At 44.7% G+C, this 23255-nt stretch overlaps 1 protein-coding gene across 1 annotated transcript in view; it reads right to left on the reverse strand.

The window, feature by feature from the left end:
- The window catches only part of LOC311223684 (desmoglein-2.1-like), a gene marked incomplete at its 3' end in the record, with an annotated part of 95881 nt that overhangs the window by 44938 nt on the left and 27688 nt on the right, over positions 1-23255 (reverse strand). Inside the window, exons 3-4 of the mRNA XM_084308456.1 lie at positions 16186-16338; positions 13352-13490 (exon numbers count right to left, since the gene is read on the reverse strand). Of these exons, the coding sequence (XP_084164582.1) occupies positions 13352-13490; positions 16186-16338 (292 nt within the window). The remainder of the gene's footprint in view (positions 1-13351; positions 13491-16185; positions 16339-23255) is intronic.

Here is a 23255-nt window from a genome sequence, read left to right on the forward strand (position 1 = left end):
AGATAAAAAAAAAATGATTGGGCGGCCGGGTAGCGCAGCGGACTAAGCGTCTCTCTACCACCACAGAGACAGTGGGATCGAATCCAGCTGTGGTGCTGCCTTCCGGGTTGGCTGACCGTCCATACTAACACAATTGGCAGTGTTAGCGGGTGGGAAACCCGGCGAGGGTGGGTCCTGGTCGTTGTAAACAGCGACTCCTACAGTTCGGTTGGGGCGCCTGCACAGCAAGGGAAGGATCTAGGAGAGGTAGTGTGACCTTCCACACGTTACACTCTCCCAGTAAGAGTCTGCGCTGCCAGGTGAAAAAAAGCGGTGGGCTGGGTACACATGTGTCGGAGGAAGCATGTGATAGTCTCCGCCCTCCCAGACCGACGGTAGGGGATAGAGTGCACAACGACCAGGAAGGGGATTGGGAATTGCCATAACGACTAACATTGGGAGGGGAGAAAAACGGAAAAAGAAGGGGGGGGAAAAGATAATAAAAAAAAGAAAAGATTTATTTTTTTATTGATATTCTCATTTGGTTCATTACAATTTACTCAAGCCTAGTAACAGACACAGTATTTCTGACACTGGGAATACATTCCCTGAGATCCATAAATGTCCCTAGAATCAGATACCAAGAACATGCAAATGGACCATATTAAAAACATTTCTGTAAATGTGTATTCTACGTACTTATGGAATTAATGAGATAAATTTTTTTTAAATAAAATAAAAGAAATTATCTATTTTTTTTTTAAATGTATTCTGAGTTAATTTTCATAACGCGATAATTTGCTGTGTAATTAATTAATCTAATTAACGTGATACACGGACAGCCCTAATATATATATATATATATTGTGGCAGACCGGCTGGCGTGGTAATAGACGGCCGCTATGTGTCGGCCAAGGTACTGGGACATATGCCCATATAGGAGTTACGGAGAGACTCCAGGCAGACCTGTGCCAGACGCGCCCGAGACAATCAAGCAGCATAGAAAATGGAGACAGAGTGACAGAATCATGGGAGGAGCTGGAGGTAGTTCTCAGGTGTCAGTTCGGGGAGCGAGTAGGTGGAGGAGAAGCAGGAATCTTGGAGTTCGGGAGTAGAGGAGAAACATGCGTAGGAGAGAAGGACGCCAGTCACCGTATCTGTGCCCTACCTCCCCCCGGGGTTCGACGACGGGAGCCTTGGCGGACAGTACGAGCGAGAGCGACACCGACGGGGATGGGAAAGGTGATGCCAAAGGAAATGAGACGGATAGTGACAGTATGGAGTGTAGTGAGGGAGAGGAGAGCGGGAGAGAAGGGTGGAAAAAGGTGGAGAAAAAGAGCAGGGAAAGTGAGGGGAAGGGGCATAAGAGAAAGAAAGAGAGGGGAGGTAGATCAAGTGGGTCAGAGGATGAGGGTAGAGGAAAGGATTTGACAAAATTGCTGAATATAGTGGTGAGATTTGAGGGAGATGGAGGAGTAAAAAAATCGAGCCGTTGAATTTAACAAAATTCATAAAGGCGCAATTAGGAGAGGTGAAGTACGCAAACGTGTTGGGAGATGGAAACTTGCTGGTAGGATGTGTAAGTATAGAGCAGGGGGAGAAGGCAAATTAAATGAGTAGTATTGGTAAAGTCAATATCTCTAAAGTAATAAGAGTTGGGGAGAAGAACGATGGTGGGTGTAAGGGGGTAATTTCTGGAATACCAGTCGAAGTTAGTATGGAGAAGTTGGTGGAAAATTTAAAGAGAGACAAACGTAATGGGAGTGTAAAAAATGCTGAAAGAATGAAAAGGAGAGCAGAGAAGAAAGAGACGGAAACCATTTTGTTTCAATTTGAAAATGAGGGTATTCCAAGTGAGGTGTTTTTAGGATATATGATGTATAGGGTTAGGGAGTTTGTACCGAAACCTTTGAGATGCTTCAACTGCCAAGAATTTGGGCATATAGCCAAGACGTGTAAAAAGAGGAAGAGATGTGCTAGATCATGTAGTGGGGACTGGGGAGCATGAGTATGGGAAATGTGGAGAGGGAGTGGAGCCAAGTCAAGTCAAGTCAAGAGTTTTATTTGTCACGGTATACAAGCATACAGTGAAATGCGGGAGGTCATGCCCGCAGCGATTGTGCAATAATACAAGTAATAAGATAAGACATTTGTGCAATAATACAAGTAATAAGATAAGACATTTGTGCAATAATACAAGTAATAAGAATAAGACATAACAGGTATAATGTACATAAAGTTTACAAAAAGCATGGTAAAAGACATGCTAAGGTCCTGCGATAGTGCAATACAATGTTAGCTACGGATGAGGCACTGAGTCTTATGTACACTACTATACAATACTATACTATACAATCTACAGTTATACTATATATCCTTATGCTATCTTGCTATATCCATCTATTTACTATACAAGAACCACTCCCGTTCTTTATTTTTTCCTTTTAAAGTGACCTTTTCATTTTGTAAAGTGACCGTTGAGTGTGAGTGTGTGCAGCATGTGTGTGTATGTGTGTGTGTTCGTGCTAAAGTGACTGTTAGTGTGTGAGCGTAGTGTGTGTGTTGTGTGTGTTCTCATGTGTGCTTGTGTGTGGAGAGTTCAGTGTTCAAGACTCTGATGGCCTGGGGGAAGAAGCTGAGCCGAAGTCTCTCTGTCCTAGTTGCTGGTGTGCGCAGGCGTTTGCCTGACCTAAGCAGCTTGAAGAGGCTGTTGTTGGGGTGGTGAGGGTCTGTCATTATTCTGCAGGCTCTGGATTTGCACCTCTTGTTATATCATTCCTGCAGGGGTGGTAGTGCAATACCCGTAGTACCACTCTCTGTAGGGCCTTCTTGTCCTGTGCCTTGCTGTTTCCATACCAGGCAGTGATGTTTCCAGTCAAGATGCTCTCTACAGCTCCGGAGTAGAAGGACTGTAGTATCTTCCCAGATACTCTGAACTTCTTTAACTGTCTCAGGTGGTAGAGGCGCTGCTTCGCCTTTTTTATGACTGAGTCTATGTGTGTTGTCCATGTCAGGTCCTCTGAGATGTGGACCCCCAGGTACTTAAAGCTGCTCACCCTGTCCACGGTAGCCCCGTTTATCCACAGTGGTGTGTGTGTCCCCTGCTGTGTTCTCCTAAAATCCACGATCAGCTCCTTGGTTTTACCAATGTTCAGGAGCAGGCTGTTGTCCTGACACCAGAGTGCCAGTGCATCAACCTCCTCCCGTTAGGCCTTCTCATCATTGTCAGAGATCAGCGCCACCACCACTGTGTCATCCACAAACTTCACTATGGAGTTGGAGCTGAACTTGGCCACACAGTCATGTGTGTAGAGTGAATACAGCAGGGGGCTCAGAACACAGCCCTGGGGGGACCCGATACTCAGGGTGATGGTGTTGGAGGTCTGACCCCCCACCCTGACCGCCTGAGGCCTCTCACTCAGAAAGTCCAGTATCCAGGCACTCAGAGCGGAGCTCAGACCCAGCTCGATCAGCTTGTCCACCAGTCTGGTGGGGACTATGGTGTTGAACGCTGAGCTATAGTCAATGAACAACAGTCTCACATAGCCCCCCTTCTGGCTGTCTAGGTGAGAGAGGGTGCTATGTAGTACCTGAGAGACTGCATCGTCAGTGGACCTGTTTGGCCTGTATGCAAATTGCAAAGGGTCCATATGTAACGGTTGTGACAACGTCACCTCAAACTTCGATGCCCCGAGTGGGAGTCGAACCCTGGTCTCCCACACCGCAGGCAGCAACACAGACCACTATACCAAGAGGTGAATCCACTTTTTTTTTTTTTTTTTTTGTCTTTTTCCCCCTCCATTTTCCTCCGATTTTCTCCCATCCCAATGTTAGTCGTATGCCAATTCCCAGTCCCTTCCTGGTCGCTGCGCTTTACCCCCCACAGTCAGATCATTTGGGAGAGTGGAGGCTACCACGTGCTTCCTCCGACACACGTCCAGCCAATCACCGCTTCTTTTCACCTGGCAGCGCGGATTCTCATTGAGAGGGCGTAGCGTGTGGGAGGACCACACTATCCCCCTCACGTCCAATCCGCGCTTAGCAGGCGCCCCGACCGAACTGTAGGAGTCGCTGTTTACAACGACCCGGACCCACCCCGCCAGCTTCTCCCACCCTCTGATACAGCCAATTGTATCAGTGCAGACGGCCAGCCAAGCTGGTGACAACCCCGGAGCTGTGAGCTGGATTCGAACAGGCGAACCAAGCTCACAGCTCCGGGGCTGGTGACGAACGCAATCTCCGCTCGACCACCTAACCGCCCCGAGGTGAATCCACTTCTAAGTAATGGGTTTATGCGTCTTTTGAGGATGTGAGAGTGAGTTTAACCCATAGCACAGCTACTCACCCCAGCCCTTCTTGACTGCGCTTCACAATACCATCCATTACACTCACCCTCTCAAACTCACTCCACTCCACCCAAGGCATCCGGGTCACGGCACCATTGTAACGGTTGTGACAACGTCACCTCAAACTTCGATGCCCCGAGTGGGAGTCGAACCCCGGTCTCCCACACCGCAGACAGTAACACAGACCGCTATACCAAGAGGTGAATCCACTTCTAAGTAATGGGTTTATGCGTCTTTTGAGGATGTGAGAGTGAGATTAACCCATAGCACCGCTACTCACCCGAGCCCTTCTTGACTGCGCTTCACGATACCATCCGTTACACATATCACTGGGTAGGGAGGCACAAATGTAATCCTTAACCAGCCTCTCAAAACAGTTCATGACCACAAAGGTGAGTGCCACCGGTCTGTAGTCATTAAGACCTGCTGGGGAGGATTTTTTTGGTACCGGGATTATAGTGGACACCTTGAAGCAGGCAGGGACCAAAGTGCTGTAGTTGTGGAAAGGAGCATAGTGTTGCATATTGGGGATGTGAAAGGCAAAATTTCCCATGCAGAGGCAGCTAGGATGACAGGACAGGAAAAGCAAGATAAGGAACAGGGGTTTAAAAAAGGGCAATTGTCAGTAAATATAGTACAGGAGGATAAAGAGAGGGTGTGGGAGGAGAAGATGAATTTGGTGGCCTTTGTGGCAGGAGTGATAAATGCAACAGCTATGATTAAGAGTAAAACTGAGTGGATCAAATGAATTGTTAAAGTAGCAGTACAACATCTGGGTACGAAGGGTCTGACATGGGAGGAAGTAGTAAGCGAGTTGAATAAGGGGATTGTGAGTAATCAAGAAGTCCAGAGTCAGCCCACAGGAGGCAAAGCGTGTCTCACAGAGGGAGGCTCAGTCAGGAAGAAGCAGCATTAGCTGCACTTCATGATGGTGAACGCAAAATGGACATTGTAGGAGGTAAAGGATACCAGAAGATGGCGGTAATGCAACATTAAGGATGCAAGCTGCCGTTAAACCCAATAGAAGAAGAAGAATCGTGGGAGTAACTGAGGTGAAAACCTGTACTGATCGAGAGAGGAAGTGAGTAAGAGAGAGAGAGAAGAAGAGGAGGCAGATTGTTGTCTGTGTGACCCCATGCATGTGTTTATCTGCTTTTGGAAGGAGGACCCTGCTGTGTGCTATAACCCCTGATCGTATGAGAACCTGCATGTGTACCAAACCCCTCTAACGGACTTGATTGATTGAACATATTTTATTAACAGATTGCAGAATGGGTACAATACAGTACAGCTCAATACACACACAATTGTTAAGGGGATGCAGACCAGAGAAAGACTTTCGTCTTGTTTACATCAGGGTCCCCCATTTTCAATTCATCATAACATAATTATATGACATACATGACATACAGATAGACAGTACTGTTCTATCTAGACATGTATGACATACCAGATTTACAAATACAGTACTGTTTATGAGTACAAAAAGAGTCTAAAAAGAGAGTATATACATTTGAGGGGGAAGAAACTGTACATTGGAGGAGGTTGGGTAGGTGGGGTGGGGGGGGGGAACTACATTGGAGGTGGTTGGCGGGGTGGGGTGGTTGGGTAGGCGGGGTGGGGGGGGGGGGACTGTACATTGGAGGGGGTTGGATTTGGACATTTACAGCGGCCAGTTTCTAATTGCAGTCTCCCGTAGGTGCTCTTTCAGAGTGGTTTTGAAGGTGGGTAGTGATTCACATTCCTTTACAGCTGTGGGTAGGGCGTTCCACATTGATGTGACATAATTGCTAAACGTGTTTAGTCCCTTGTTTGAGCCGAATCTGGGTTTAACATGATTTGTGGAGCTCCCTCTGGCGTTGTGGTTGTGGTATTCACTGACCTTTGGGAAGTATTTTGACATGTACATGGGTGGGTACCTTAGTGGTGTAGTGTATCTTGTAGACCAGACTGATTGCAAGTTGCTGTACTCTGTCGTCTACTCTAAGCCCTCCTAGGTTGTCAAAATGGGCAGGGGTGAGGTTGGTTCTAGGAGTAAGGTCAAGCAGTAGTCTGACCAGTTTGTTTTGTGATGTTTGTAATTTAGTTTTTAGCGCCTTTGAGGTGCTTTGGTACCATGAGGTGCAAGCATAGTCGTAGTACCCTTGAATGAGTGCTCCTGCCAGAGTCTTCAGGGTATTCTTGTTTACCAGAGAGGAGATCCGGTACAAGAAACTAGTTCGTTGGTTGACTTTTTTTATTACATTGGATGCCATTTTGTCACAGGAAAGATATTAATATTCAGTCAATATTGTCACCCACTGTAACTGAGAAGCCGTCGGTCTTGCTGAGTTTGTTCTTTATCTTAAGCTGCAACATCCCTCATATAGGATGTTTTTCTGACTTTTTGCAACCGGCACTTTGGCGTCCCCTAGTGGCTCGGGTGTGAATATTTTGTAATACAGTATATATATTGAATTGAAGGCTTATTTGTTGCCTGTCGATAGCGACAGAATCCGACAAAATCCGTTCAGCGGTTCTCGAGTTACATGCCGGTATTTGAGGCTTGTGCAAAGTACACGGTATTGCGCAAAATACCACTCCCGACTCAGGCTGCAGAAGTTCTGTCAATCTACATCCGATCTCGAAAATGATTGTGGATTGTTGTAGCCAATGAGTGTGGCTTTCCAATGATACCCTACATGGGGATCTAAATAAAAAAAACTAAAAACACGAATAAACTCGAAAACAGGAAGAGCAAAACAGCCGAATGAATTGAAGTCTATGAGAAAACTGAGTTTTTCTTTGTACACAGTTTACCAAAATCACTCCTAATCACTCATTTCTGAATGGATCTTTTGTAAGCCATACCACCTTCTGGGGAAATACTACCTCTGGACTACTAACTACTACAGAAAAACTTGAGTAACAAGTCTTTTTACAACTCAAGTTCAGACCCATGTTACTCTATTACGTTAGCACAAAACGTGAATTTTTCTGGAATCAGAAACTTCAGAATGTCATCTTTCAAAAGAGACCAGGCTCATGCATGTGCTATAAGGATAAAGTATGTTGTTTTGGTTTGCAAAAATAGTATGCAGTCCTCAAAAACGAAAACGAAAATGGCCAGGAGACTCATTGCAGGTTAACAGGTTCCACCTGTAAATTGTATGTTGCAGTTGCACTTGTGATGTGAGGATGATGTGAGGAGAATTGGATATACATTTGTAAACTGAGTGGTATTTTAAAAGTGCATGTGCAAGTGGTATTTTATGTCGTTCTGGGAGAGTTAGATAAATGAAAATATTTGAATTTCACAACTGAATAAACAAATGGTCCTGTTTCAAACGGTTTCAAGCTAGAAAGCTACTTGAAAAGTTAACTTATCACCGCTGTTGTTGTTGTGTTGGTGTGCTGGGCCCTATTCCTCGTACCTGGCTAACTGAGTTAGCTGGATAATTTTCAGGATAGCTTGACTTAAGCCAGACCTTTCCGTTCCCCAACGTCGGATTGTCTAAATCGCTATGGCAACATATCAAAAAGTTTGAACCTGCTCCAGCACAGGGTTAAGTTCAGTTAGCTGGATAAACTGCATGGCCACGCCCTCGCAAAGAAATGCCAGCTCCCTTCCTGAAATATTTCTCACAGTCTAGATCCCATTATACCATTCTGAATTATGTTTTTGTGCTTCGTTTTTCTAGAGGGGGCTTTTGAAATGTAAAATAATATACCTAAAATGCTGATAATAAATCATATTCAGCCTATAGATTTACTTTGTCCTAAATAATGCACGTCATAGTTATACGTATACGGCGCTCGCGCATCGCGACACACTATGTGGTTATTTTAATAACGGAACATTGCAAATGTGAATCCCGCTGGGATATTTTTAATGAATGAAACATATCGGGTGTTTGGCTCTGATTAGTTTCATATTCTCCGCTGTGGATGTATTTGCTTAACGGAGCGCCCGGATTGTGTTTCATTCAAGCATAAATTGAAGCGTCATTATGCGTGGACTATGGATATTAATTATGAGGAATCTGAATCTGTGGATTGTTGAATTGTATCACTGTCACTCACACGTTATTGTGATATTGTAACTGGGATTAAAATGTCTGATGAGATGCGCTGTTTGACGGATTTGAGAAATTGAATGAGCCTTTGACGTTTTGATGAATTCATTTGAGAAAATGCATTTATCTGTTCAATCACTGTTATCTGATGATGAACATGAGGTGTCACTGGTATAAACCAAATGTAGCAGCCTGAAGATATTACTTATTATTCAGAGCTGCTGACTTGCCTTTTTGTCTCCCCTTTCTACACCAAGACATTCTAACTAGTTTCATTGATATTCGCACGAACAATGACACAAGCGTCCCCTTCTGAAGAGCACTGGAATATGGATTATAAGCGGCAGTACTGGATTATATTCTACCATCCTCTCCCCTGTGTGACTAGTAGGCGGGACCAGCAGGGGGCAGTAGCAGGCAGAGAGTGTCGGAGAGAGATGGAAGGATATATATGCCGGAGGAAGGGAGAGGACAGACCTCTTCGAGTCGGGACCTTTGTTGTGAACAGACGTGTCTCGGGGAGCCCCGTATTGAACTTGAGTATATCACGGGTTATCCTCTATCAGCAAACGTAGTAGCGTGTTGCATGTTTCTCCCTGAATTCCCTAGTGATATACCACGGGTTATCCTAGAATAAGAACGTTATAGCCGAGTTGGGCTTAAAGTTAAAGTTATTTCCTCTAGTGAGGCGCCCCGCCAGTGTGGCGCGAAGAGGAACGGTGCTTAGGAGCACCCTGCGTTAGGATATATCTCGTCCAGCAGAAGGGCTGTTTGGGACCCAGAGTTTAGCTGCAGTGTGAGTGAGGGAACGCTAGATCCGCGTGTCGACCCAGCACCAGCGCTACAACCAGTCTGCTCCGGCTGCCTGCAAGTTGCAACCAGTCTGCTACGCCAGCCTATGACCAGACCTGCACCTGGCTGCCAGCAGAGGTCGTCCTCGGCCAACACTGCCTCTCTGCTCCAGCCCCGCTTGTTAGCACCTGCGATGAGAGTGTTCGACGCCATCTTGCCACCCGGACGGTGGTGGAGCGGCGCGGCCACCATCTTGGTAGAGTACATTAGGGCTTCGGTGCCCAGGATCTATTGCATGTTACACAGTGTGGTGCGGCCTGCGGGCGAAGTTAACGTTGCTAACTACAGACCCCAAACATTACATGCCGGCATTAGCATAGGGCTTTTGTTTTGGTAATTGTGGGCCCACACTTTTGTTTTCTTTCCTTTCCTTTGAGCGTGATAACATGTGTGTTTAATAATATTTTCCCATCCAATTTACCTTTTCCCTGTGGGGAAGTTACAGACCTGGTGCATTATAATTAAAGCCTTTTGAGGTATTATTCTTGCCGTATAATTAAAGCCTTTTGAGGTATTATACAGGGTGAAGGCCCAGACGTGGGTAATGACTCAAACACAGTGAAGTATATTATCCCTGATATTAACCCAGAGGTGGGTGTATAATATACGTGGTTATGAGGTATTGAGTTACACACAGGAGCTATAGTAGGACTTCAGCCCAATTGGCCACTAGTATTAAATAATTGTAACTGAACAGTACAATTAATATAAAGACTTAAATGGGGTTCGGTGTGCGTGTCCATTCCTGTGCCCAGCATTAACTCTTTTGGTGTGGGTAACATATATATGATTAACCCCTTCCTACCCAACTCTCCCCTTTCCATTGTAAGGTTTCTAGGGTCATTGAGGGAGGGTACTGCTTGCGGGGGGAACTCAGAGTATTTAATTACAATTCAGTCCCGAGGTGTGGGAGGGCTTAAGGAGCAACTGGGGGGAGTGGGAGCGTGTTGGGGAGTACTGTTGACCACTCTGCTGAAGGGAAGGAAGATCAGAGTACCAGACCAGGTTGGTAAATCCCGGGCCCCATCCACTCAGACTACCAGCCTCCAGTCGACGCCCCAGGCCCAAAGACGAGGGTGCAGTCAGACAGAGTTCTACTGTGTCCAGCTACCTCGTGACTGCCAGCAACCGTTCCCACGAAGCAGGGATAATCCACCCTGCTACACAAAGGTTAATCAATTCAATGCATGTATGGATGATGTCCGAAACAGATTAAAACCTGATTAATAGTGAAACTGTATAGCCTCCCTCCAAGCCTCTCTGACACGTTATTTCGGGGGTCGCGCCTTAAAATGTTTGGGAACCATGTATTTATATATAAAGTACATGATACCTAAGCCGAGCGCATACAGTACAGATATCCTCATAAGTATCTATTATTTCGTATCAATTAGATACTCTTTGGGCTTGTTTGTATCTACTTATTCTGAAAGAGTTGAACTAATGATTTTCGCTAGCAAGATCTCATTCGATAATTTATTCCATTAAGCCTACTGCCAGCAGGCACATTTAAATAAATATAATCTGATTGATTGGGGTAATGAGGGACTTAAAGTTAGCCTATAGATATGCATTTAACTTGTCGGCGAGGCTATTGAGCCGTACTGTACCCATTCTGCAATCTGTTAATAAAGTTTTAAATCAATCAATCAATCAATCAATGCCGTTAGAAAATCAGGATTTCTGCGATCGACACCTGCTGTCTTTTCAGGTGAGGCGGCCTCGCGCAATTATCCTGAGTATCAAGTCTGGTTTGAATTAACGAGACTGAATCAGCGTTCGAGGAACAGGGAAAGCCTGGATTCAAACATCGGGTTAATTGAATCTGGATAATGGGACTTTTGATCGACTTAGTTGAACCAGGTACGGGGAATAGGGCCCTGTTGTTGTGTTGTTTTTGTGCTGTTGTTGTTATTGTGCTGTTGTTGTTATTGTGCTGTTGTATTGTTGTTGTGTTGTTATTGCACGCAAAACACTGGCAGGGGGTATTGCAATCACTCCTGTCTGTGAGTCTGTCCATATTCGCCAAAACTCCTACAGTTAGCACATAGCCCAAGGATCAGAATTCTCAAATATTTTTTTCAGAATGGTCAACGACAAGTAACGACAAGCATGGGTGTAGGCATCTCTCTGAGTGCCCTTCTAGCTGTTATTGTTGTTGTTGTTGCCTACATATTGTAGGCTTATGTTTGGTTCACAGTGCCTCAAAATTATTTAATTTTGATTTATGACATAAAAAGTGTGTCTAAGGTTTGTCTGTGTACCTGCATAGAGAAGCTTTACGTGTAAAGTGTGTCTAAGGTTTGTCTGTGTACCTGCATAGAGAAGCTTTACGTGTAAAGTGTGTCTAAGGTTTGTCTGTGTACCTGCATAGAGAAGCTTTACGTGTAAAGTGTGTCTAAGGTTTGTCTGTGTACCTGCATAGAGCAGCTTTAAAGGTCCAATGTCTTATAAATAGCCTTTTCCAGTGTTTAACATTGTTTTCTAGCAATGTGGGGTTGTCCCTCTCTCTCTCCACCTGCATTTTACACACAATCGCGAGGAGCCGCTCACACAGCGCACACGCACACACGCGCGCATGGAGCAATCTATCCTCTCTCTGAAATTACATACCTAGGTTCCATCCTAGAGGCAAATCTTTCCTGTGACAAAATGGCATCCAAGGTAATAAAAAAAGTCAACCAACGAACTAGATTCTTGTACCGGATCTCCTCTCTGGTAAACAAGAATACCCTGAAGACTCTGGCAGGAGCACTCATTCAAGGGTACTACGACTATGCTTGCACCTCATGGTACCAAAGCACCTCAAAGGCGCTAAAAACAAGATTACAAACATCACAAAACAAATTGGTCAGACTTCTACTTGACCTTACCCCTAGAACCCACCTCACCCCTGCCCACTTTGACAACCTAGGATGGCTTAGAGTAGACGACAGAGTACAGCAACTTGCAATGGGCCTGGTCTACAAGATACACTACACAACCAAGGTACCCATGTACATGTCAAAATACTTCCCAAAGGTCAGTGAATACCACGACCACAACACCAGAGGAAGCTCAACAAATCATGTTAAACCCAGATTTGGCTCAAACAAGGGACTAAACACGTTTAGCAATTATGCCACATCAATGTGGAACACCCTACCCAAAGCTGTAAAGGAATGTGAATCCCTACCCACATTCAAAACTGCTCTTAAAGAGCACCTACGGGAGGCTGCAATTCGAAACTGGCCACCGTAAATGTCCAAACCCCCCCACCCCTCCTAATAGACAGTCTCCTCCCCACCGCATGTATATATTCTCTCCCCACCGTATGTATATTTCTCTCCCACCCACCCACCCCCTCCGAGTCTCCTCCCCACCGTATGTATATATTCTCTCCCCACCATATGTATATTTCTCTCCCACCCACCCACCCCCTCCTAATGTACAGTCCCCTCCCCATCATATACTCTGTCAGGATCTATGGATAACAGTACTGTATATTTGCATATCGTATTATGTCACAAATGTAACAGTACTAAATACCTGTATGTCATGTATGTCCCTATGCCATAAATGTCATGTATGTTGTGTATGTCATAAATGTCACTATGAATTGAAAATGGGGGACCCTGATGTAAACAAGACAAACGTCTTTCTCTGGTCTGCATCCCCTTAAAAATTGTGTGTATTGAGCCGTACTGTATTGTACCCATTCTGCAATCTGTTAAATAAAGTTTTCATTCATTCTCTCTCTCCACCTGCATTTTACACACAATCGCGAGGAGCCGCTCACACAGCGCACACGCACGCACGGAGCGATCTATCCTCTCTCTCTCTCGCTCGCTTGTTCTCTCTCTCGCTCTCTCTCGTATGTATCACGCTGTGTGGGTGACTGTCACTCAAAGCGCTTATGGGCGGAGCCCAGCCCAAAACAGCTTGAAATCTTGAAGTGGAAAAATGCTGCTTTAGAGTACTTGATTAGAAATACAAAACAATGCATTTAAAAAAAAAAGAAAAACATACAGATGTGTTCCATAGACTCACAGGAATTGTGTAAAATTGCCCAAATAGTGAAAGGAATAGCAAAACATGGGACCTTTAGGTGTAAAGTGTGTCTACGGTTTGTCTAGGTACCTGGTTTGCTGGACTCTGTGATGTTTCCAGAGTGTAACTCAAAGTAGGGAGGGTTGTCGTTTTTATCCACCACAATAATCCTGAGTGGAATGTGGTCCTCTGCCGTGGTCCCATTCCTGTACCTAGCAATTCCTATTAACTACATGAAGGGAAGGAACACAATATGTTATGTTAACCCTTGAAAGGAACACGCCAATATTGTGGGAACACACAGACTCTCCAGAGACTGTGTTCAGTAGAAAGCGTTCCAATTGCAAGCTAGCCTATAGCATAGCACAAATAAATGGAGGCCTTTAGCCTAAAAGGCAGAAGGGACACAGGGCACATGAGAAAGAGAGAGTCCATAGGACCATACCAGTCTAATTATGACTTCTCGCCATTACCAGAGATTGTCTCTGTCTGTAATGTATAAAATATATGATTTGGTAGATCTCAGCTTACCTTTAACACATTGAATATATACTCCAAGAAACGTGAATGTCACCAGACATAGGTCATTTGTGAAAACAACTGCACATTTGACATGCAGGGCTTGTAGTAGAGTGTTAGTTTGATGAGCAGGGCTTGTAGTAGAGTGTTAGTTTGACATGCAGGGCTTGTAGTAGAGTGTTAGTTTGACATGCAGGGCTTGTAGTAGAGTGTTAGTTTGACATGCAGGGCCTGTAGTAGTGTTAGTTTGATGTGCAGGGCTTGTAGTAAAGTGTTAGTTTGTCATGCAGGGCTTGTAGTAGAGTGTTAGTTTGACATGCAGGGCTTGTAGTAGAGTGTTAGTTTGATGTGCAGGGCTTGTAGTAGAGTGTTAGTTTGATGTACAGGGCTTGTAGTAGAGTGTTAGTTTGACATGCAGGGCTTGTAGTAGAGTGTTAGTTTGTCATGCAGGGCTTGTAGTAGTGTTAGTTTGACATGCAGGGCTTGTAGTAAAGTGTTAGTTTGATGTGCAGGGCTTGTAGTAAAGTGTTAGTTTGATGTGCAGGGCTTGTAGTAGAGTGTTAGTTTGACATGCAGGGCTTGTAGTAGAGTGTTAGTTTGACATGCAGGGCTTGTAGTAGAGTGTTAGTTTAGCATGCAGGGCTTGTAGTAGAGTGTTAGTTTGTCATGCAGGGCTTGTAGTAGAGTGTTAGTTTGTCATGCAGGGCTTGTAGTAGAGTGTTAGTTTGTCATGCAGGGCTTGTAGTAGAGTGTTAGTTTGATGTGCAGGGCTTGTAGTAGTGTTAGTTTGACATGCAGGGCTTGTAGTAAAGTGTTAGTTTGATGTGCAGGGCTTGTAGTAGAGTGTTAGTTTGATGTGCAGGGCTTGTAGTAGTGTTAGTTTGACATGCAGGGCTTGTAGTAAAGTGTTAGTTTGATGTGCAGGGCTTGTAGTAGAGTGTTAGTTTGATGTGCAGGGCTTGTAGTAGTGTTAGTTTGTCATGCAGGGCTTGTAGTAGAGTGTTAGTTTGATGTGCAGGGCTTGTAGTAGAGTGTTAGTTTGATGTGCAGGGCTTGTAGTAAAGTGTTAGTTTGATGTGCAGGGCTTGTAGTAGAGTGTTAGTTTGATGTGCAGGGCTTGTAGTAGAGTGTTAGTTTGATGTGCAGGGCTTGTAGTAGTGTTAGTTTGTCATGCAGGGCTTGTAGTAGAGTGTTAGTTTGATGTGCAGGGCTTGTAGTAGAGTGTTAGTTTGATGTGCAGGGCTTGTAGTAAAGTGTTAGTTTGATGTGCAGGGCTTGTAGTAGAGTGTTAGTTTGATGTGCAGGGCTTGTAGTAGAGTGTTAGTTTGATGTGCAGGGCTTGTAGTAAAGTGTTAGTTTGATGTGCAGGGCTTGTAGTAGAGTGTTAGTTTGATGTGCAGGGCTTGTAGTAGTGTTAGTTTGTCATGCAGGGCTTGTAGTAGAGTGTTAGTTTGATGTGCAGGGCTTGTAGTAGAGTGTTAGTTTGATGTGCAGGGCTTGTAGTAAAGTGTTAGTTTGATGTGCAGGGCTTGTAGTAGAGTGTTAGTTTGATGTGCAGGGCTTGTAGTAGAGTGTTAGTTTGATGTGCAGGGCTTGTAGTAGTGTTAGTTTGTCATGCAGGGCTTGTAGTAAAGTGTTAGTTTGACATGCAGGGCTTGTAGTAAAGTGTTAGTTTGATGTGCAGGGCTTGTAGTAAAGTGTTAGTTTGATGTGCAGGGCTTGTAGTAGAGTGTTAGTTTGACATGCAGGGCTTGTAGTAGAGTGTTAGTTTGATGTGCAGGGCTTGTAGTAGAGTGTTAGTTTGACATGCAGGGCTTGTAGTAGAGTGTTAGTTTGACATGCAGGGCTTGTAGTAGGGTGTTAGTTTGACATGCAGGGCTTGTAGTAGAGTGTTAGTTTGACATGCAGGGCTTGTAGTAGAGTGTTAGTTTGACATGCAGGGCTTGTAGTAGAGTGTTAGTTTGTCATGCAGGGCTTGTAGTAGAGTGTTAGTTTGATGTGCAGGGCTTGTAGCAGAGTGTTAGTTTGATGTGCAGGGCTTGTAGTAGAGTGTTAGTTTGATGTGCAGGGCTTGTAGTAGAGTGTTAGTTTGTCATGCAGGGCTTGTAGTATAGAGACAGAGAGTTATAGAGCTGCTGGCCGCAACTAAAAGCTTTGTAGCAATGCAAGTGCAACTCAATGTAATTACTTGAAACATAAAACCCATACTGTAGTACTCTCCCATTTATCTCCACTAGCATTGCTAATACAAAGTAATGGACTGGAAAAAGGTTTGTTTGTGGCAAATCGGACACATTTTCCCCTGTAACCTATTATTTAATTTTGACTGTGATACTACGTTCAATGCCTTTTTATGTGGCTGTATTTTGCCGCATGTCAAAATGTACTTTCCAAAGAAGACTCACGTCGTAGGATGCTTTGGTCTCGCGGTCTAGTATTCCAGTGATGCGTACGTAACCTTTCTCGTCGACAATAAAGAGGTTGAAGGGATCCTTGTCGGCCCCTTCGCCAGTTAGAGAGTAGTCCACCTTTTCATACTTGTCCTTATCTGAACGAATCTGTTAACAGAGGACAAAGAGATTGAAAGAAAAGGCTACATTGGAGTAATTTTATTGTTGTGATTTAATTTTGTTAGATAATAATTGTTAGACTAGACTAGAAGTCTTTATTTGTCATGCAGTTTAACACACACACAGGATGTGCGACCCACAGGAACACACACACACATGCACTGAGTCGCCGATGACCCCGGGGACCAATCCAAGTGCTCCTGTCCGTCTTCGTCAAGGACGCCACAGCGTTAGCGATCTGTTGTGCATGTTTTTCCATTGGGTTTATCTTATCGGGGGGGAAACCCTTGCGAGCACGGGGAGAACATGCAAACTCCACACAGAAAGGCCTGGGAGATACCCCACCTGAGTACCTGGCATCATGGAAACCTGGTCCCCAAGCGGGAATCGAACCCTGGACCTTCTTGCTGTGAGGCGACAGTGTTAACCACTACACCACCGTGCCGCAACATGGTACATTTAGAACACATTGACTTCAGTGATTGTATATTTCTGCATGAAACAGGGTACTTGGGCAGGACTTAAAAGGACCCACATGGATTCATACCCGGGTTCCCTGCATGGGGAACCAAACATCTACTGGTCAACCAATGGTGATATTGGGCTTGAGGCAGGGCTACTGTTGTGATGACTCATCATACATACAGTACAGAAAATGAACAGCAGTCCCAGTATTGAGCCCTGAGGTACGCCTATGTTAAATGGAGCCTGTGGGGATTTTAATTGTTCTATACAGACCAGTGGGGGTCTGAATACAAACTCTGAACAAACACTCACCTTTAACATTCACTTTAGACACTTTAAACACTTTTAACACTACACCATATTGTATGAATGAATGAATGAAAACTGTATTTAACAGATTGCAGAACGGGTACAATACAGTACGGCTCAATACACACAATTGTTAAGGGGATGCAGACCAGAAAAAGACGTTTGTCTTGTTTACATCAGGGTCCCCCATTTTCAATTCATAGTGACATTTATGACATACACAACATATATGACATCATGACATTTATGGTATAGGGACATACGTGACATACAGGTATATAGTACTGTTACATTTGTGACATATACGATATGCAAATATACAGTACTGTTACCCATAGATCCTGACAGAGAGTATATATATACATATGATGATGAGGAGACTGTACATTAGGAGGGGGTGGGTGGGTGGGAGAGAAATATACATACAGTGGGGGGAGAATATATACATACGTGGGGAGGAGACTGTACATTAGGAGGGGGTGGGTGGGAGAGAAATATACATACGGTGGGGAGTTAATATCTACATAAGGTGGGGAGGAGACTGTCTATTAGGAGAGGGTGGGGGGGTTTGGACATTTACGGTGGCCAGTTTCGAATTGCAGCCTCCCGTTTAACACTTTCCGTGCCAGCTGTGCCAGTCCTAGATACCCTGTTGAGTGCCAACGCTCTATTCATTGACAGAGCGCTCACATTTGTGAACGCATAAACTATGTCTAATACGACCATCGCTTATCAATGACTTGTTTGCAGTCAACATTGTCGAAACGGATTGTTTTTTAATCGGTTCATTTCCGTTTTTATACAATTTTGAAAAACGCAAATTTTTTGAAAGTTTCAGAAAAAAATAAAGATTCCACATGAATCGCCCTTTACTGGAATACACAAAACACGTTGTAATTTTTCGGCCTATTTATGAATCGTTTTCAAATAAACGCTAGATTATCGATAGTATATGTGTACTTATGCACGCTATAGAAGCGGGCTGAAAAATCTATTATCTTATTTCCTGATCGCACACACACACACACACACACACACACACACACACACACACACACACACACACACACACACACACACACACACACACACACACACACACACACACACACACACACACACACACACACACACACACACACACACACACACACACACATACGGGACACGTTGATATATCTGTGAAAATAGCTCTGATTATCCCAAGACTGGTAAAATAGATTCCTTACCTCAGATCAGATGTTTTCCAAAAAGATTATTCCAATTCCTGATCGCCATTCCAAATATCGATCGCGTTTATTGATCCAACGCTGGGTGGTCGAAACACATATTCTCCGCTGTTCTGATGGTGGGCGATGACTGCAGTAGGCTCGGATTACATGCCTGACAAGTAAAATGTGGAATCCGGACTTTATTTTCCCCATGCGTTTTCATTCAGTCCAATCCAAAGGATGCATTACCATCCGGGAGACGATAGGGGGCGGTATTTTCCCAATTCGAGCTCAGAGAGAGTTCCAGTGGTAACGTGAGGCTAGATTGATGAAATATGAATGGAAATCGCTAATAAAAAAAATAACGATTAAACGACGAGATTTCTCGTCGCTGGCACTCAACGGTTGGCATGAACTAATGAGATTTCTCGTCGCTGGCACTGAAAGTGTTAAGAGCGGTTTTGAATGTGGGTAGGGATTCCCATTCCTTTACAGCTTTGGGTAGGGCATTCCACATTGATGTGGCATAATTCCTAAACGTGTTTAGTCCCTTGTTTGAGCCGAATTTGTACATATTTATTACAAAAAGATTTGCACAACATCCATACCTAATTTTAGCATTTCTCTTTTTTAAGCTTGCATTTTTGTACCTCATTGTTTGCATTTGTACTTCACTTTGTACTTTAGGTTGTACTTTAGTTTGTATATTTTTGTACAGTGTTTGGACTTAATTATTTTTACTTCTTTACTGTATGAAGCACATTCTCAGGGGGCTCATACAGAACCAAGCATTTCACTGTAATGTACATGTTGTGGTGGACACTAGATGGAGGTGTCTCACCTCAGAATGGACACTGATTGGGTGGTAAGGAGGAATTGACTTAAGGGTGTGGCTGTACCTTGGTGCTGTTGAATTTGTTTGGAAGTAAAGCTCAGAGACTCGATACTCCGTCTGCTCGTCTCATTTATCAACTTCCACAATGTACAAATAAAAGAAAACTTGAAACTTTACATACTGAAACATTATGATTATGATTGATACATGACCATTCAACACCAGTTTTTGCAATGTATGTATATGTGTGTCTGTGTCTTAAAAAAACATTGATTATACAGTGGGCAGATAGGATGTGGCTGTGTTTTGCCTGTATGTATTAAACATATTTATTTTGGTGAAGGAATTGATGGTTGATCTTATAAGTCAGTCCTACAGTGGGTGCAGGAAGGGAAACATTGCCATCCATGCGTAATAAGATGCTGACGTGCCATGTAGTAATCTGTTAATGAGGCTCTAGTGAACACTGGATGACTAATATCCTAATTAGATTCAATGATTTATCAAATCTAAATGCTCAACTTTAAAAAATATGCAGTGAGTCATGTTATTTTATTGAGTCATTGACAATGAGTTGATCTGTCACATTATTACGGTAATAACTACAATCATCTTGCATAATCTTGGCCCTTTACCCTAAAATATTTATTGAGCATAATTTCTGATTGTTGTCTGAATAACACGGAGCAGAATAGAAGCTTGGTCAATCATGACTTGATCTTACTTCTTACCGGAGTCTCTGTGTTCAATAGAAAGCTACAGTATCCGGGTGCAAAATAGCCTAGCTTAGCACAAATGAATGGAAGCGCATACGGACCAGCTAGCATAGCTTTTGGCCAAAAACACCTCTCCCGGAATTTTAAGGTAGGCCAGTGGTCCATATCCGCTTTCATTCATTTGTGCAAAGCTAAGCTAGCTCGCAGCCAGAAAGCTTTCTACTGAACTCACAGATTCTGGAGAAGACGGTAAGCACATTTCCCATAATGTTGGTGTTCCTTTGATATGGTGATAGTCAACTTTCAGGGTCACATGGTGCTGGTGAGCGAAGGGTTTATTTAAATTTAAATATATGAATCATTATTGTTTTTGTGCTCTCATTAATCCCCAACCATGCACTGTGACTAATGCACCGCAAGTACTGTATGTTACATAGCCTAGTCTCACCAGTGCAAGCGCATACATAGCACCTTTTGTCGGCGCCACTTTGAACACCTCTGCAAAATTGAATGTGCAGTGCAGTGCAACAACTTTATGTTCACTAATAGTATATAATTATAATAAGCAATTAAGACACAACAATATTGTGTTTTTTAATACAGTAAATGCTTATATTTTGATCAAAATGATTAATACATTATGTAAACATGATTCTTGCATACGTATGCAGTACTGTCCCGCAATTTGTTCAACAAATGTTCCGCAAAATCGACATGCATACGGATTTGGTCACCCTAGATACAGAGCGCTAAGTGTCCTCCGGTAGCTCGTAACAAAGGTTATCCTATAACCCTAGTTATATGAGTATAGCGAGCGCTCTGCTCTATTGGAACTGTCCCTTTAATCATATGCTATCATGAAAACTTTCAACCACATGCACACACCCCCACACCTGCCTGGCCATGCCCACATCCGCTCACACATAAGCGGGGCCATGGCCATACTACCAGCTCCTTCCCCAATCTTTCACAGCCGAAACGGAAGACACATGGGGTCCTCAGTGAGTCAGAGCAGAGCGCTCGCTATACTTATATAACGTTAGGTTATGACTATAACCAAGTTCTGTTAACACTAGTGGACGCTCTGCGTCTCATTGCATATATCTCGCTTCAGCATATATACACTGAATAAATTTCAAAATGTACCTTTAAATGCCAGCATTCATCTGGCCACACCCCCATCCGCTTACCTATATAAGCAGGGGTGGTGCCACACACTCATCTCCTTCCCAACAAATTTCACCACAATGAAAAATCAAGGGCCGCAGCGGCGTCTAGACGCAGAGCGTCCACTAGTGTTAACAGAACTTGGTTATAGTCATAACCTAACGTTCTGTATCACACTAGCTCCCGCTCTGCGTCTCATTGCATAATAGGAGCTGAGCGGGAGCTAGAAGCTCGACAAATACACCCCGCTGAGGCCCCCCACAGCCATCAGATCAGGGAGGGCCGAGCCCCCCCGACCCACCCTAATGGAGGGCACCCCCCCTATTGGTGGCTTCACGGGAGGGCGACGGACCCGACCGTGCGAAGAGGCACTCAAGCAACTCAACGCACAGGGTGAGCAGAGCGTGGCTTGACCCCACGACTACACACACGCACAACCCGCATGCCACCCGGGAACGAACGGAGGAAACAACCCCAAACATCGCGGGGTCGGGGTCAAAAAGCCCCGACCCCGTGGCAAGGCCATAGCAGCGGGGCGTGGAGGAGGCCCCAGCCCCAGGCCACATCCCAGGGGCCAGGGCCCCCCGAAAAAGGGGCCTGGCGAGGTCAACAAGGCTGCGGCATCGAGACCCCACCAGACGGTCACTGGTGACACCACCCCCCACATCGCCAGCGTATCGGACAGGGCCTACAATAGGTGAAGGCCCTTCTCCACCTGGCATGCCGCTCCGAAGCGCTCCAAGGAGGCTTCCCCCCCACAATGTCGTGGGGCCAGCTGGTGCACCGGGGAGACAACCCTCCAAGGAGGTTGATCCCTCAATCCAGGCCGACAGGTCTTAACAAGAGCAGAACTCGACCTGCGCCCGGAGCACTGCGGACTAGACAGGCGCCTAAGGGGCTAACTGTAAGAACAGTATCCCAGCGGAAAGGGTGTTCGGTATGCCGTGCACCATGTCACAATCTCATGGGGTTACGAACCTCGCGGAGTCGGAGTCAGCCAACTCCGCCAGCGAACAGATTCCACCACGATCCCGCGGGGTCGAGGTTTAGAGAAAGAGTTTGACACAATTGGCAGACAACATGAAACATGCAGGGGCATACTCTCGGGAAGCCGGGCTCAGACCCGGGCTCAACCGGAGAGTCGACTCTGCTACCAACACACCGGGGAGACAACCACCCCCCTATGTTTATTAACAGAAAATGGTTGCTCCCTTAACACTTTCCCGGCCACTTGGATGCGTCTAATCTCATGCTAAACGGCCAGCATTTCTAAACAGACTTGCACAGTCCGTGGGGCTGTTTGTAGAGCTAAATCTATACTTTATAGTATTGCTATCTGTCCATTCTCATTGTCAATTGAGACCATAAACCGTCCCTTCAAAATGGCTTAAAGAAATAATTTTTTCATCAATACGTTCTCATTTTATAGCGTCTTGAATATAAGCGTTATAAGGGATTTCGGCTAGGATATTTCCTGGAAGGCGAGATACAGGCCGCTAAGCTACTAACGTTAAATCCAATGGCATTTCGGATATACAGAAGCTACAGTTAAAACTCAAACTGCATATGATCGGTATTGATGGTCCACCATGAATGCATGAAGGAGGGGGGGCGGGGGACGTCGTTTCTGATTATTGATTACCAATAACCGTGTTAGCCTCAGTAGCCACATTCGTTGACCGGGTGGATGGCTATCAAAACAAGCCCTGATCAGCGTGTAATTTACGTGAAAAATATCTTACCGTGGGCCGGTTGGATCCCCCAGAGCATTTCCCAGTTATCAATCGCCATCTGGTAGATCGATATGTCCATTGGCTGATGATATATTCCTTTACTGCATAGTGAAATCCGCGTCCCAAAACGTAATCCATGTAACAGGCTATAGGCATCGCTTCAGGTTAGTAGAAAACTACATTGGAAATCCAGAAAAAACAAGACAACTTCTGCCACAGGGAACACTGCATTATCGAGATAGCGCCCCTAAGAGGATCTGGCCGGTAATGCAACTTTTTCGAATTCAAAGAGTAGGGTACTTCTGCAGTGCCGCTCGGTGACCTTGAGTAGGTTATTAAAATGGAATAAAAGCCAAAACAACCTTGCGGTCCTCAACCGGTGGATTCGAACCACGGATTTATCCGTGGCCCGTCCCGAATGTGTTAACCCATTAAGAAACCCCGGAAACATAACTGCGCATATACACAG

Source organism: Notolepis coatsorum, assembly GCF_963971535.1.
Source record: "Notolepis coatsorum genome assembly, chromosome: 2".
In the NCBI taxonomy this organism is placed as follows: domain Eukaryota; kingdom Metazoa; phylum Chordata; class Actinopteri; order Aulopiformes; family Paralepididae; genus Notolepis; species Notolepis coatsorum.